The sequence below is a fragment of the Eutrema salsugineum genome, unplaced genomic scaffold (assembly GCF_000478725.1).
Source record: "Eutrema salsugineum unplaced genomic scaffold, Eutsalg1_0 scaffold_4, whole genome shotgun sequence".
In the NCBI taxonomy this organism is placed as follows: Eukaryota; Viridiplantae; Streptophyta; class Magnoliopsida; order Brassicales; family Brassicaceae; genus Eutrema; species Eutrema salsugineum.
Genome location: NW_006256686.1, coordinates 4,350,719 through 4,366,340, shown reverse-complemented (window position 1 = coordinate 4,366,340; position 15,622 = coordinate 4,350,719). Strand labels below are relative to the sequence as shown.

Here is a 15,622-nt window from a genome sequence, read left to right as displayed (position 1 = left end):
GAACTTTAAGAACACTACCAGTCTGAAATTCTAAATCTTTTCCCATTCATCTTCTTGTAGTGATTCCACTAACGCACTCATCATCTTCGTCTCACAACTATAGTAGCATATGCTTTTACTTGGGTACGGCTCATTGCCTTTTGAGAAGACTCGCAACGGAAATTCTGGCTTATCAATTTAATTGGGTGAATTCTGCGAAATGGAACGAGAAGTCTGAAAGAGAAGTCCAAAAGAGAAGTCTGACAGAAAAGTTTGAATTAGAACTCTGATAGATAAGTTTGAATGATAAGTCTCAAACCACAATCATATGGCATAAAACATCAATTAAAACATACATTTCAGACAACATAATCAAAATCTTGCAATACATATAACTGAGGAACCAATTGAAAACTAAGATCTCCTCAAACAAACACAAAGAATAATAATCACACCTATCAGGATGGCACCGGCCACCATCACATGATTCAACTCGAAGCCTCCCAAACGTTTCTCCAAAAGTTGGTCCATTAGCTATCTTTGTCTTCAGGTTCAGCATCATACACTGCATTGTGTCCATTTGTGGCTTATCAATACAATTCTGTACAGCTTGGTAATCACCAATTTTTGAATTAACAAATGGAGTCTGCCTGTTGCTCCACAACCAACCTAAGTTTTTGAAACTCCTCGGTCATAACTTCATCCCACCACTTGAATATATGGTAGCCACCATCCTAAACAAACACATTACACAACAAACCTTCACAAATCATATTCAAACAAACCAATCGCAGACAAACAATACAACAAACGACTAATTACCTCATTATTACGGCATCCATAGAACCTTCTACCTGGATTCAGGTCTGTTTTGGATGTTTGGAGCACTGACACCAAACCTTAGTGACAACGGATGGGAAATCCAAAACTTCCACTGGATCGACGTCAAGCAGTCGAACTCATACATTCTCTTGAACTGCTTGACGATTGAGTATAGCTGTATTGACCCATTACTGTATGAAATTCCAAACCATATATAAACATAAGAAACACATACTTTGGAAACAATGCCGACTGAAATATTATGTTTTAAATATCCAAAATGTTGGGGAAATTATTTTAAATTATTTGTAGTTATAAACCAAGATTAAATAAAAAGGTTAAAATTATTTTTAGCTAAAAAAATAAAAAAATTAATCTTTTCAAAAAACTAACCTCATTTTTAAAATGCCGAAATACCAAACTGATAAGCAAAAAGAAAAAAATCACGTACTTGCTCTCGAGTTGGGGCTTAGATCTGCAACAATAAGAGTCAAGAAAAAAGACAAATGTGTAAGGGCGATGGAACCAAAATATAAACAATAAGATACAGACTAAAAAGAGGCAGATTTGGTGAAGAACTTACCGGTCGGGAGAGAAGAGATGAAGATGACGCCAGAAAAGATCTTCAGCAACAAGATAAGAAGTGAGAGAGATGAAACAAGATTTGCAGCAGAAACAAGATAGAAGAGATGGAGAGAGGAGGAGAGATGAGGATGAAGACCACGCCGGATAAGAGCTGCAGCGGAAATAAAATAAGAGGTGAAGAGATGAAAAGGGACTGAAGAGATGCAGTAGCAAAAAGAGAGCTACGGCTTACCGAAAAAAATGGAGAGCGCTGATGTGGGTACAGTGGGCAACTACAAGTTTTACCCTAAACAAGCTGTAAGTGCACAGCAAACGCAGTAGTACTTAGGGATCAAATCCACATGGATTTGTGTGTTGAAGACTCCTAACTGATACTAAAGACAATTTTAGACCTAATAAGATTAAAATGAGGTTTTGGTTGTCACTAATTATAATAAACTAAGCAAAAAATAAAACTTTAAAAAGAAATATGTTTTAAGCAATAGAAAAATGGTGCTGGGTTTAGGGTTTATCTTTAGGGTTTATGATCTATAACACAAGAAATTTAGATAAAGATTTACTATGACTCTGGAACTAGAATAGATACTTGACAAGTAGTTTTGCTCTTGCCGTGAGAGAGATCATGCAATATTTGATCGGAATTCATCTCGGCTCACGCTCCCTCCGTAGGTAGCTTTCGTCCCCTTCGACGGTTACGTACATAAGATCCAGTTCAGGCAATTTGATACATCACTCTCGTGGCTCTGATTAAACCTTAGATCGGACACTGGGTGATCAATCCAGCATACAACATTAAGAACATGACGAATGGGAGAATCATCTAAAAAACGAAATCCTTAGTTTAAGAAACTCAGATGTTTTTGATAACACAGTATTTGTACCCATTTTCACTATTGATTTCAAATACTTATTCAAAAGTTTTAATTAGTTTTAGGAACTTTTATTATAGTTTTTATATGTTTGTAATTCAAGGCTCTTTTCAGGAAACTTATGGAAAAACATGGCAAAATGGAAGAAATCCACATTTTCCGCTCAGTGTCAGACCATCAGAAGTTCAGCGTCAAATGATGACCTTCTCACTGTTTGATCCAGCTCAAATTTTGAGACATTCAAGAGGAGACAACAAGCTTTCCATATCACTTTATGTCAGGACAATCCAACGGTGCAATAAAAAAATACGTGAAGAGCAAGTTGACCAAATTCACCAGTCTTGGAAGACTCTCACCTGCGGCAAAAGTGTATTTCACCTGCCCCGGACGACTTTCACCCGCGGTGGACCTATGCTGAGCCACAAGGCCCAACATCAAAGCCCATTTCGTCATTCCTCTTCAGAGAAGCCCTAATTAAGACCTGGAAGACCTTAGGACCTATAAATACATTTCTTAGCAGCTCTAATCGGGTGTGTGCTCCTGTAATGAGTTTTTGAGCCACCAAACTTTGTTTTCTTAGGGTTAGGCGATGGAGATGGAGATTCTTCCCCTGAGCCATTCTTCTTTCTCCTTTTCATTTATTTAGCTTTTCTATTTCAGTTTCAGCATTCTTTCATGTCTTTTATCATTCCTTGCATCTTGTTAGATTAGTCCCAGAGAGTCAAGTTTCTAAAGAGTATCGATGGGATACATGTTTGATTAGGATTTCTATAGTTCTAAACCATATTCTAGATCTCATCTCTTCTAAGTTGTTTATACTGCATGAGGTTAGATTCATGACCTAATCTCTGAGCCTAGGATCGATCAGACGAGAGTACTGTATCAGATCATCCGTACTTAGCTTCAGAAGAATATAGTCGCTACAGGAGTCGAAAGCTACCTGTAGAGAATATGTGAGCAAATAAATTCAGTTGTGATTGCATGATTTTATTTAGGGCATGAAAGCGAGAGTTACTTGTCGTATTAAGTGATTAGTTGGTTAAGGTGACGAGAGTTGGTTAGCCATACATATGCCTATTCTAGTGCAATGAAGATACTGGAAATAGATAAGGATAAATTGCACGGAGACTAATTGGAAATTCTCAGACATCGACTAGAGTAAACCGGAGAAGTCTGCATCGTCCCCTATGAGTTTAGATCCCTGGTTTGAGTCGAACATCCTTTAGGTTTTCTTTAGGAAGTCATTTGTATTGCATTTAGTTTCCCGTAAATATTAGGTTAGGATTAGTTTAGGATCCCGTAAACCAAAAACCCAAAACCCCCCATGAGTTTATTGACTTCGCTTCTATTCCAGTTTGAAGTTTTTTGCAGATTAGACATCTTCTCTGTGGATCGACACCCTAAGTCCTGCAACGTACATCTGTGAACTTTCAGACATTAGAGTTTAATAAATTTAAAACTCCGGACCAACGGGCCTGCAAAGACCTGCGACCATGAGGCCCATCAGTTTTTGATCATGTGGTCCCTTTGATGGCCTCTTTATCCAACAAGGTAACTACTCAGACATAGCTGACCTTAAAATCATCATTGGTTTTAAAATAGAAAAATAGTAAAGTAAAGAGATAGAAGATGAAGAAAAGCTTCTCTTATTGAAGACAGGTTTAGTGAGAAAGCCTTCTACAAAAACATAAAAGTAAAATGTAAAACCTAAAAATGAAGTACTCTCTCTAAAGCATGAAAGAAGTTTAGTTACGAAAGACGTAAAGACAATATATTTATACTTTCTCTTCTCTTCTGGGCATTTAGGGTTTGTAGAATAAGTGCAAGAAATGACTAGGGCCTCTTGTTGGGCTTTTGAGGCTCATAATTGAGTCCATCTCGGGTAAGAGTGGCTGAGCCATTGTGCAGGGTGCTTTGGCCGCGGGTGAGAGCTACGTCACATTTCCGGACTGTGTTGATTTGCCTTCAGTGCATTGATGATACCTGGAGATCTAACCGTTGGATTGTACTGATTACAAATGCATTGGAAATCTGGTTGTCTCCTCTATAATGTCTCCAAATATGGGGATGATCAGACGGTGAGAAAATTTTTATTTGGTTGCCAAACTTCTGACGGCCTGAATTTATCCAAAATGTACTTTTGCTCCAAAATCCACTCCAAAAGTCCAAGTTTCCTGAAAAGTCTTTTAAAACTCCAAAACATAGAAATAACTTATAAAACATTAAAAACGGAGTTAAAAAATACCTGCACATAACATTAAAAGTAATCCATAGAAATTGTAAAATTCGGTATTATCAACTCCTCCAGATTTAGACTTTTGTTTGTCCTCAAACAAATCAAAGATCTAGTCCTAGAAAAGTGGTTTTGAAATCTCAGGAACTAACAAAATCTCAGTGACCATGCTTCTAAATTAAAATCAATCATCATGCTCTAATTGAGTATAGTCTAGAAAATTATCACCAAAATACAAGCATAACTAGTATGTTGATCCGTCATGGAAAAATATATACACTTAGAACTAAGTTTCAATCAACTAGCTCTTAACATTCATCAAAAGTTCCAGTGGTTCTCATCAAAAGAAAAATAAACATGGCATTCAAGGCTATATATTCAAGGGGCTTTTAAGGGGTGAGGTTTGAAGTGTTTAGGGTTACCTTAATCTCAAAAAGAACAGAATATTATTCAAAACAGCAAGAAAGAATATTCTGCCATAAGATCTCTGATATTCTTTTTCAAGTTTCTCCACATAATTCCTCCAGACTCAGATCTTTGTCTAGGTTGTAAAGACCATAACTCCATAGATAAATACTAGTTGCCTTTGCTTCCAATAATTTCGACAATCTAAGAATCTTTAGGCTTTTTTTCTTCTTTTCTTTCATTCATTTTTTTCAATTTCTTTTTAGAAAGAAGAAACAACTTTAGATATAGAGTCTTAGAGAGCACGAAAGTTACCATTTAGAATGAGCTTTGTGAGGCATCATTAAGCTTGATAAGATTACTGATACTCTTCCTTCCCAATTCCATTCAGCCTTTCTCCTAATTCCATTCAGCCTTTCTCTTTGAGCGACTGAAAACTGTGTCGTTCCTCCCTCTCCGACGTTTTTGCACATATCTGCTGATAAAAACTAAAGAGAGAGAGAATGCATGATGTTCAAAAATAAAGGTTTAGGTTAAGGGTATGATACCAGCTAAAGATAAACTGGCCATTTAGGACAACAACGAGTGGTAAAAATAAAGGAAAATATGTCTTAGATGTATATTTTGATGCCTGCATAAAATCAATAATCAGAAAATTATATGTCAATATTAAGTTCAAATAAAATGACGTAGTATATCATGTCAGAAAGAATCTCCATGAATAGAAGTCCGCTGGTGAAAGTTCATAGTGCAAGTACTCTAGCTACCACCTAGTCTATTACTAACCACAAAAGAGCTATCTGTATAGTGTAGAAGCATATAGGTCAAAATCATCATATTTTTGTGTCAAAAATTCCTGAAAAATACTAAAATCTTTAATAATGAAAGAATTTTTTTTTAAAAAAGATAAGAAACAAAGAAAATAGATCAGTTGGTGAGAACAAAGAAAATATATCCTCTCCAGACTTAAATCATACATTCCCCAGTGTGTAAAAGTTGGTGAGAAGATAGTGAACAAAAACAATAAAGTCTAAAAATGAAAGAAGATGAAAAAAAGAAAAAAATGATACTAGAACCGTAGTTGTGATGGCGTGATGATGAATAGATGCATACCTATGTCTCGCGGCTGCTATCAGTCTCTGTGGTAGAGGAGTTGTCATCGAACTGGTGGTTCTTCTTGAGGAATAGCTTCATACGCCTGTTCAGCCTCTCCTCTACTTTATCTTTTTCTCCAAAGCTGCAAAGTCTACATCACTCCTGGTGGATGTACTGGTGTGAGAGGATCTCGCTCTGATGGGTGCTGGTGCAGGCTGGAGTCTTCTGCGAGTCTCAGCTGCATCCCTCTTGGCTTTTGCAGCCAGGAACTGACACACAGTCAATAGGAGAAGTGGAACAGATAGTAAGAAGTCATGTGTACCTGGTCTCCATCCAGGATGTGCGCCATCTCTGAGTCTAGGAACTGAATCTGATGGTAAAATAACTCTGAACTCAAATGTGCTAGTGCAGAACTTGTAAGCAAACCCCATGGGGTCAATCTGTGTCTGAGATATGGTAATGTCTTTGGAGAACTGAGATAGATCGAACCAGTCTTAACGAAGAGGAGTCTCAGCTGATAAATCAACTCCTGATGCATGCATGATAGCGGTGATGACTCCCAAAGACTAGTGAAAAGTCTTAGCAATCAGAGTTGAGAACCTCATGCTTAACCTTCACCATATTCTTGCCAATGATGTTTGCAAAGCGAGGAAAACATGGGTGATCTGTGAATGGGAGATGAAGGGTAACTAGCTCTAGCATAAATCGCACTGCAGGGTGAGTGAGGAGAGAAGCCTTTGATCTTCCTTTGTCATACACTCCTTGACCCATTACTCTCCATGGATCCTCTTCTGGATCTTTCTGTAAAGTCATCTCATCACTGTATGGAAGCTTCAGAGCTTCACACATCTCTAAAATGGTTAGTGAATAAAGATTATTCTTAATAGAGAAGGAAAGTGTACCATCTAGAGCTCTGGGGCTAGCCTTCTTCTTGTAGCACAAAGTGACAGATGCCAGAAATTACCTAGTGTAGCTCTCATAAGTTGGTTTCTTCTCCATAAAAGATCTGATTCCAAGTGAATCAAGATACCATACCACATCCTCTCTGATTCCAATTATCTCTGGAGTGGAATAATCAATGGCTGGTGTAGGCTTGATCTTAAAATTTTCAAACTTCTCCATATAGTTGGTGTTTGAATCAAGAACTTGTCTAACAAATTTCACTCTGGTTCTGGACGAACAAGTGATGCTATGAGGTGGTGATGCAAGGTTGTGAGATGTAGAGGCCCTTGTTCCAGGTCCTGCAATAATCTCCCTCTTCATGGATATCAAACTGGCCAGAGGAGCTCTACTACTCAAATTTGTCTCGCTCGAAGCATCCAATGTCTCCTGGGAATGAGGCCTTTTCGCGTGTACATTCTTCTTGGTGCGTATGAGACGCATTCGTGAATGTTCCATAATCTTCAAAGCAAAGAAAAATTCTCGAAAAAACAAATGAATAAGGTTGTAAATGAATTAATTCTTATGAGCAATGATACTTGTTCAGCATCAGCAAACATATTCAAGAGCAAACAAACTATAATTGAATTACATATGGCAAATCAGAAAGTTCATGACTAGCTTTGGATTTGTGATGTTCCACATATGATTTTTTTGAAATCAAGTGTGTTTGATGCTTATTCATATGCAATCTAGATAGATTACCTATTAAGAGTCACCAATCACTCTAAATTTAGCAATGCTAGATAATAAAGCTCTCCAAGTTTGATTTCTTTCTAAGTGTTCCAAATCTCAGATTTTCAAAATCTCAAATTCATAGCAACTAGGTGTTAAAACATGGAATTTAACTACCCATAAGTATATTCTTAAGTTCAATAAATCTCCAAGCTTTTTGGAGAAGATGAAGAGAAAGACCTTTTTATCCAAAAAATATTTTTTTTTTTTCTTTTTCAAAAAGATGTTTTTTCTAGGAAAAAATATTTTAAAAGTTTAAAAGGACTTACTTAGCATGTGGGCCACAGGAAATCATTCCAGAAACATCTTGGTTCAAATCCGGGATAGATTGGTATTGCATAAGTTCTGATTTGCGGAAAAATGGAAAATAAGTCGGGAAGAGAAAAATAAGTCAGCCGCTGTAATAACCTGTTCAAGAGATCAGGACGCGGTCAATGAAAAAGCTTAGAAAAGAAAGGAAGCAGCTAAGGTTAATGGTCAAGAGCTTTAAGTTTTAGCTATAGGAGTTAAATTTTTGTCTAAGGAAGTCAAGTATTTAGTCGCACGGGTGGATCGGTGGGTCGTTTCGGTTCGATCGGAAGATCGGAAATGAGTTGGTCAGGAGAAGCTGCTCGATGACTCAGGAGCTTGACTCAGCAGCTTGACTCAGCAGCCTGCTTGCCTACTTGAGCAGCTTAGACACACGCCAGGCAAACGCTGGGAAACGCTTTCCACACGCCGTAAAACGCTCTGCACGCACCGGGAAACGCTCTGCATGCACCGGGACACGCTTTCCACGCGTCGGCACATGCCAAGCACGACACAGCAGCTTCGTGTCCTGCTTTACCTGCTTACGCTTCCACACGCAAGAAAGACGCAGCTGCTCGAGAATCTTTTCTGCAAGCACGACACAGCTGCTCGAGAATCTTTTTAGATTCTCCATATTTCCCTATAAATAGAAGCTTTAGGATTTAGTTTTCAAGATAGAAAAGAGAAGAGAAGCTCTGCTAGAAAAGTTCCGGCGACCGTGACTGCCGTCGACCACCGCAAACCACTGCGCGAGCCGTAGTCGGGTAGCTAGTCGAGAACAGTCAGGTAGGTTGTTTTAGTTCGAAGTCACCTGACTAACCTAATTTTTCATTCTGAATCCAAATCTGACCTCTGTTGGCTCGGTTCTGGTCGGATCTCTATAAATATTAAGTTGTGTATGTGAACGGAGAGATTATCCAAAACCATAAGAAACCGTTATTGTCTTGAAAGGCCAAGGTGAGTCTCGGTGTGGATTGTTTGTTGTTACTGCAAAGCAAGTAGGGATATATATATATATATATATTGCGTGTTGCATTGCGATGCGAATCTGCGGCACGTGCATTAGCACATATTTTTGTGTCGTGCGGATGAGAGATGTGAGTTTGATGCCATGTGACCCTCCCTGAGTTGATGATGTGAAATCCCGGGTCGATGAGTGATGCATGAGAGAAGACAGTAGCGACTTTTTAGCCTGTGTGTCTAGGGTTTGATTAGTGCAAAATGTGAGATTTTTCTTTGTGCGGGACTGGTTATGGCATCTGAGAGATTTGGCATTTGAGTGTATGTTGGGTATATACATGTATAATAAGTATATATTATCATGCATCTGATGTGAGATTATTATTGTTTTTGTGTGATGTGTGTTTTGCGTGATGTTTGGAATTTTTGGGTTATTGCTTGAACGGTTAGGGGGAACCGAACTCACTGAGCAATTAGTTGCTCAGGACTCTACTTGCAGGTGACCATAGCGGGTAGCCAATTGGGACAAGAGAAGTTTAGGACCGTTGGTGTAGATTTCGTGCCTTTTGCAAAACCAAATATGATTTAAGTTGATTTCAGTATAATGTTTTCTTAGGGGCGTCCATTGTATAACAAACAATATAGTAAAATATGTTTTATAAAAGTTTGGGTTTTCGAATGATACTAGTCTTTGTCCGAGACGAACCAACTATCGGACACGTCTCAGGTTGGAAATCTGGGAGACGCGTTCGGTAGGAACAGCGTGTGCGGACGTCGACCTTGGGCTCTTGGACGTGCATGTTCTTGTTTGATTGGTGCACGACTAAGAACCTTGGGCCATCAGTCTGTGCGCGCAACAGTAATCCCGTTGATTCGGTTTGGGTTCGAACAGTCGTCCATGCATGTTCTTGTTTGATTGTTGTGCGGCCGATCACTGCACTTGGATCTAGACCGAGTCGGGGGTGTTACAGCCGCGGTGGGAGTATGTTTCCCCTGCAGTGGAGGTGTCTTGACTGCAGTGAAGAGATGAAATGGCTTCGGCCATTCTGCCACTTTTTCTTCTTTCTTCCAATTTCTCTTGAAAGTGTTTAATACTTCCTTATATCTTTTTGTGGGTTTCTAGTTTTTTAAATTTTTTTTTGGGTTTTCTAGGTTTTATAAAAACCTGAAATGCATAAAAAGGAAAGATCAATAGAAAAAAATGAAATAAAAAGAAAGAAAACATACCAAATGAGTTTCCTCCCATCAAGCGCTTTTGTTTAAAATCTTTTAGCTAGACTATTGGTGATATAAAGAGTGAGAAGAAGAAAAAGGATCTTCTAGATTTGGGGATCCTCTTAAGCTTGAAGAGTGGATCCCCTTCATCTTGTATCACAGTCTCCTTTCCTTTTCTAAGGATCTTTGCAGTCTCGAATACATATTTTGTCTTCTCCATAACTTCTTTGAGGTTATCTTCTTTCACCTTGCTTATGTCTGGTGGCCTCACTATCTTGATCTTTGAAATTGCTTAGATGCAAGTGATCTTAATTCCTTTGCCTTGTTGCTTTCAGCTTTCTTATTTTCCAAAGCCTTCTCCTTGGGTTTATCCCTTCGAGTTGGAGCTTCATCTGGAACAGTTCTATAGAAAAATTTCCTGTCCACATTTAAGAAAACTAAACAGCGATTTGCATGGTCAATAATAGACCTACAGTTGCTAAAAATGGCCGACCAAAGATCAATGGCCTGTCCTTGTCTTGGTCCATCTCCAATACTTGGAAATCAGTTAGAAAGATCTTGTTCCCAATGACCCAGTCTTTCAGCAATTAATTTTGACATGATGTTCACATTAGCACCAGAATCCCATAAACAATCTGAAAATTCAATTCCAGTAATAGAACAAGTGAAAGATAAACACCCAGATCCTTAGACTTTTTTAGTCTTTGGACAGGAAAACATTTTGGTACCTCAATAGGTGTGATTAGACCTCCTTCACACTCGGTTTTTGTATCCTTCACAATTGGCTTAGAGCTTGATTTCTCTTCAGGTTCTTCGATGGTCTCCTCTTCAGGTATTATTGACATAGCATTGCAGAACTTCTTTGGATTATCTTCTACTCTTCCTAGCAAAGCTCCTGATTGTCTCTTCATTGAGTCTGCAGTTTGGCCTACTTGTAGTTCCAACTTCTTGACATGGGTTGAAAGAGATTCAAACTTTCTATTCAAGTCATTGTACATACAGTCAATCTTGTGTGAGCCAAAACTCGCACAACCAAAAATTTGTTTAAGGAATGTTTAAGTGATCCGAAATTTCTAGGGTTATCGCAAGAACAGTAAGATCAAAAGAAGGTTTTTTTGCTGAAAAGTGTTTAGGTCTTATTGCTCTCGAGTTGTGAGAAGTTACAGAATGAATTGTATACATCGTCTATATATACTAATTTTCTGAACCACCTAGCCGAGAATCTCGGGTGAGATTTTCGGAATATTTCCTTATCGTTTCATGCGGCCGCCGTCATGATACTTCGCCTAGGATTTCTATGGGCTTTCATCCTTCAAGGCTTCGGTTCGGCCCAATTGTGGAGGGAAGTGGCTCGGCCCATTCTCCTTCTTACGTTGCTCGGCCCACAGCTCAGCCCGTATCACCTTGTGACTCCATCCATGTTGCTTCAGGGGCTCGGCCCACGGTCATAGCAGGGCTCGACCCATCCTGCCTCATGGTTGAGCTCGGCTTGCTTCTTCACAGAGCTCGGATTCTTCGAGATCTTCCGACACTTAGTCATTTTGAAATGGTTAATTCAGCTAGGGTGGAAACCGACCCCAACAGTTAGCCCCCCAGCTCGTTGGTCTCGGAGATGAGAGCGATGAGGTATGAAGCTTTGAAGTTCGTATTAACCATACTCACTGAGTTGCTATGGTGTAGTTTCGCCGAGCGTTTTTGAAACGATACCGAGCCGTCGTGCCGGTGCTGCAATTTTGGTGATATGCGAAGCTATTTATTTGACGAGGCGAGTAAGAAGCCGAGCTGTCGTGGAATAACAATGACAAGGTGCTCTCAGAGGATGCCAAATCAGTGTTGTCTTTTCAAAAAGGATGCCGAGCTGTATCACTAACACCGAGCCGTGTTTTGAGGTAACGACGAGGCGATGATGTGAAAGCTATGCCGAGCCGTTTCATGTAAGAAATAACGACGAGGCATTTTCTAAAAAAGTTGCCGAGCCGTCTCGCATTAATGATAACGACGTGGCGTTCTAAGGAAGTTGTCGAGCCGTTTCGTGTTAGCAATAACGACGAGGCGTTTACTAAGAATGTTGCCGAGCCGTTTTGCGTTAACGATAACGACGAGGCGTTTTAAAAAAGTTACCGAGCCGTTTCGCATTAACGATAACGACGAGGCACTCCTATGAAATTGCTGAGCCGTATCGACAAAGCATGGTTTGGTTTACACAGCTTGACGAAATATCCTTAGATAACCATAGCTGTGTTGTGGGCTCGGTTCACCTGGACAGCTCCATACGGGAAACATTTAGCGGCTGTCAGTTCTTTCCAAGACACTTTGAGTGTTGGCATGTATGACGGACACGCCGAGAGATTACGCATTCACCGCGGACTTCACGCACCCTCATTGAATGCCTTTGCGCCATCCCGAGGTCCACGCGGACTTCACGCGCTTCGGTTGTTCTATAAATAGGTGAGCTCCTTTGTTCATTCTCATAATCTTCAGATCCACTCGTTTTCACTAAAAGGTAGCTCTCCCTTATCTCTTCTTTCTCTCTCTAGTTTATTTATTTTCCGGCTAGGGTTCCGAGGTCTCCGCCGCCCTAGATCTTTTTCTGACGAAAGTTGGCCGCGTAATATTGTAATTTCTGTACAAGCTGTAAATCATGTCGAACCGTTCTGACGATTCGTTAGATTCGCTCTTTAACTACGAGCCGAGCCGTGTGGCCGAGGTGAGAGGTGTAACAGGATCTTCCGAGGCGTCTGTCTCGCCGAGCCCTTCCAACCGTTCATCCGAAAACGACGAGGCGTCGAATCGCTCAAGCCCATCAGGTGCTTGCTCTCCAGATAACGAGCCGTCGGTTTCGACGAGCCATCCTCAGGGTCTCGAAGATGAAAATTTAGCCGCAGTGAAAGCTGAAGAGGAAGCGTTTCCCTTTGATCTACTCGAGGTGAGGCTCGAATTAGAACGTCTTATGGCATCCCGAGGTGCTTCTTCGTCCGGGCAAGGGAAACAAAAACGAGTGAAAAGACAAAAACCTGACCCGCCCGGCTGCACGCTCTCCTCTCCCGACTCACTCGAGGCGTTGAGATGTCGTTTCAGGATATCCGAGGCGGTGGAATTCGTCCTTCCATAAAAGAATGACCGAGCTGGCAAACCCCCTGAGAATCAGTTTACTCTGTATGAGGCGTTCTTTGAGCTTTGTTTTCTCTGGTTTCTGATCCCCGGAGTTATCTTCGAGTACCTTTGGAAACATGGGATCTCGATCGGGCAGATTATGCCGAGGGGTTTGCGACACATGATCGGCATTCTGGTTCGAGGCTTTGAATGCGGGTTCGACATTGAACTGAATCATTTGCTGAACTTGTTGGAGATCAGAAAAGATACGTTTTTGGTCTTAAATTTTTCTAGCGTGCTTAATTTTAATCAATAGAGGATGTAGCTTGCACTCTCGTCCTAGGAAAGGTGGTTAAAAGTCCATTTAGAGAACTTTGTGACTGTTGCCTCGCTGTGGCCAGCAACGAGGCGAGGTGTTTGGAAACGTAGTTTGCCGAAGTAGATGCAAGGACAAGTAAGAGTCTAGGCGAAGTGTACATAAGTGATGAATGAAAACTAGCCGAAGTGGCAAGTGAATTAAAAATCCGAGGTGAACATGAAACAACTAACTGGTTTAAAACGAATGGAAAACTGGCCGAAGTGGCTATGACCCTAGAGATAGTAGACGAGCTAAAATTGTAGAGTTAATGAAGGTATGTGTATACGTACCCACTCCCCCCCTCCCCTTTTTAGGAGGGGGGACAGCTGAACCCGTCCGAGGACGGGCTGCCTACGTACCCTTTGCAGGGATCAAGCCGTTCCGTAGTTCATGTTGAGTGTGTTGTAGCCTTAGTGATAATACTTCTTTAGGTGCATTGCATTCCACGATCTTGGAGTTGCTTCGTCGGCTACCGTCGCAAGTTCGTAGACTCCTGGGCGAACTACTTTTGTAATCTTGTAAGGACCTTCCCAATTTGCTCCGAGGTTTCCTGCATTCTTCTCGGCAGTGTTTTGGAAAACTTTTCGAAGAATGAGCTCTCCTTCTTTAAATCTTCGACTTCCCAATTAAAAAACCAAGAACGCTTGGGGACCACTTGGTAGCCAATCCGAAGCTTTGCCTCGGCTCGGAACTGTTATGGTATAATCTTCCCTTATTGAGCTGGTTGTTTTCGTGTTGTTTTTGCAGTTCGGAGCATTCTTCCCCCAATTCCCGACGACCTCTTTGTTGTTCAAGATTCTCTCGCGGCCCGGAGAGTTAATTGGAGGAAGCATTTTACATTTGAGAGAGTGGAAAGAGCGCGAGCCATTCTTGCCGGAGTTCCTGTTAGCTCTTCATCTTCAAATTCCTCAGGAGACACAAGGGAGAAAATGGTGATCATTATTCTTAGAGATAAAAAGAGGCGTGAAGAAGAAGAGGCTGCGAGACGAGCCGTTGAGGCGGCTCAAATGGAGGCCGAGGCTGTCCCTCAAGATGTTCCGCCGAGCCGTGATGATGAAGGTGTGACCCGAATTGTGGGGGCGAACGTTGCCGAGGCAAACGAGAAAGAAGTGGCGCCTCATGTGGAACTGGGTGAAATCATTCCCGAGGCGCCCAAAGACGACTCCGCGGCGCCGAGTAAAACTCCTTCCCACTCGGCCATTTTGGCTCTTCCGAAGTCATCGAGGCCCCTGGCTCCGCATCGTCAGAAGCACAATTTCGGCCGAAAACGTTCAGCCGCTGATAAAGGGAAAGGCGTGACTGTTCAAAAAGACGAGCCGCCTAAGAAGAAATGCAAGCCGGCGTCTGACGATCCCGCTTCGCGCAAATTGGTAGTCGATGACCCAGACGCCTCAGCGGTGATGTTCTCGCGTGTCAACAATGCTAACACGCGTCTTCCTCTTCTTGAGAAGCTGAGGAGACCAAGGTCTTATGGCGCGATGGCACAGCGCGGCACCAAGGTCTTATGGCGCGATGGCACAGCGCGGCACCAAGTGTTTAACGCGTACTATTCTCTGCAATTTGTAGCGGCCATCAACGAGCTGATGGCTGAGTACGAGGCGGACCTGTCTAAGGTCGAACGTCCCCTGGACGAGGCTGGGAACGAGACCGCGGCGGCGAAGGAGAAGCTGGACGAGGCGATGACCAAGGTGTCGAGGCTGGAAGAGGAGAAGATAGTTCTTCGTGCCGATGTAGACAAGGTTTCCGCCTCGGTCATTCAAGGAGAACCAAAAGCGCCGAGGTGGCGTTGCTTAAGAGGCGTATCGAGGCAAGGATGCCTTGTTTGATGATAAGGTCAAGCGTGCGAAGAAGGAAACGAGGCGAGAACTGATGGCTAAGTTTCAGGAACGTCTCGCCAAGGTGGAGGAAGGTCTAGCCAAGCTCGAGAAGGCTAAAACCGACGAGAACGAGCTGGGGCAGATCAAGGGCAATCTTGCTATGATCAACGACCTGAGGAAACCGGATGGTCCAACACTTGACGATGAGGAGGCGAAGCTAAAAGATTGA

General features: G+C 41.5%; 1 protein-coding gene across 1 annotated transcript; it reads left to right on the top strand.

Moving 5' to 3' along the window:
• The first annotated feature begins 13,378 nt into the window (after positions 1-13,378).
• On the top strand, positions 13,379-15,622 carry LOC112084390 (uncharacterized protein At3g60930, chloroplastic-like). The gene is made up of 4 exons (XM_024153515.1): positions 13,379-13,488; positions 14,008-14,057; positions 14,324-15,315; positions 15,410-15,622. Exons 1-4 carry the CDS (start codon positions 13,379-13,381, stop codon positions 15,620-15,622), a joined length of 1,365 nt encoding a protein of 454 aa, XP_024009283.1.

What these genes read in the sequence shown, in the direction of transcription:
- LOC112084390 (XM_024153515.1), top strand. Translation starts at nt 13,379, where the DNA reads ATGCCGAGGGGTTTGCGACACATGATCGGCATTCTGGTTCGAGGCTTT. An exon ending in TTGGAGATCAGAAAAGATAC is followed by an intron (nt 13,489 to 14,007) that starts GTTTTTGGTCTT and finishes ATACTTCTTTAG; the next exon opens with GTGCATTGCATTCCACGATC. An exon ending in TTCGTGCCGATGTAGACAAG is followed by an intron (nt 15,316 to 15,409) that starts GTTTCCGCCTCG and finishes TTTGATGATAAG; the next exon opens with GTCAAGCGTGCGAAGAAGGA.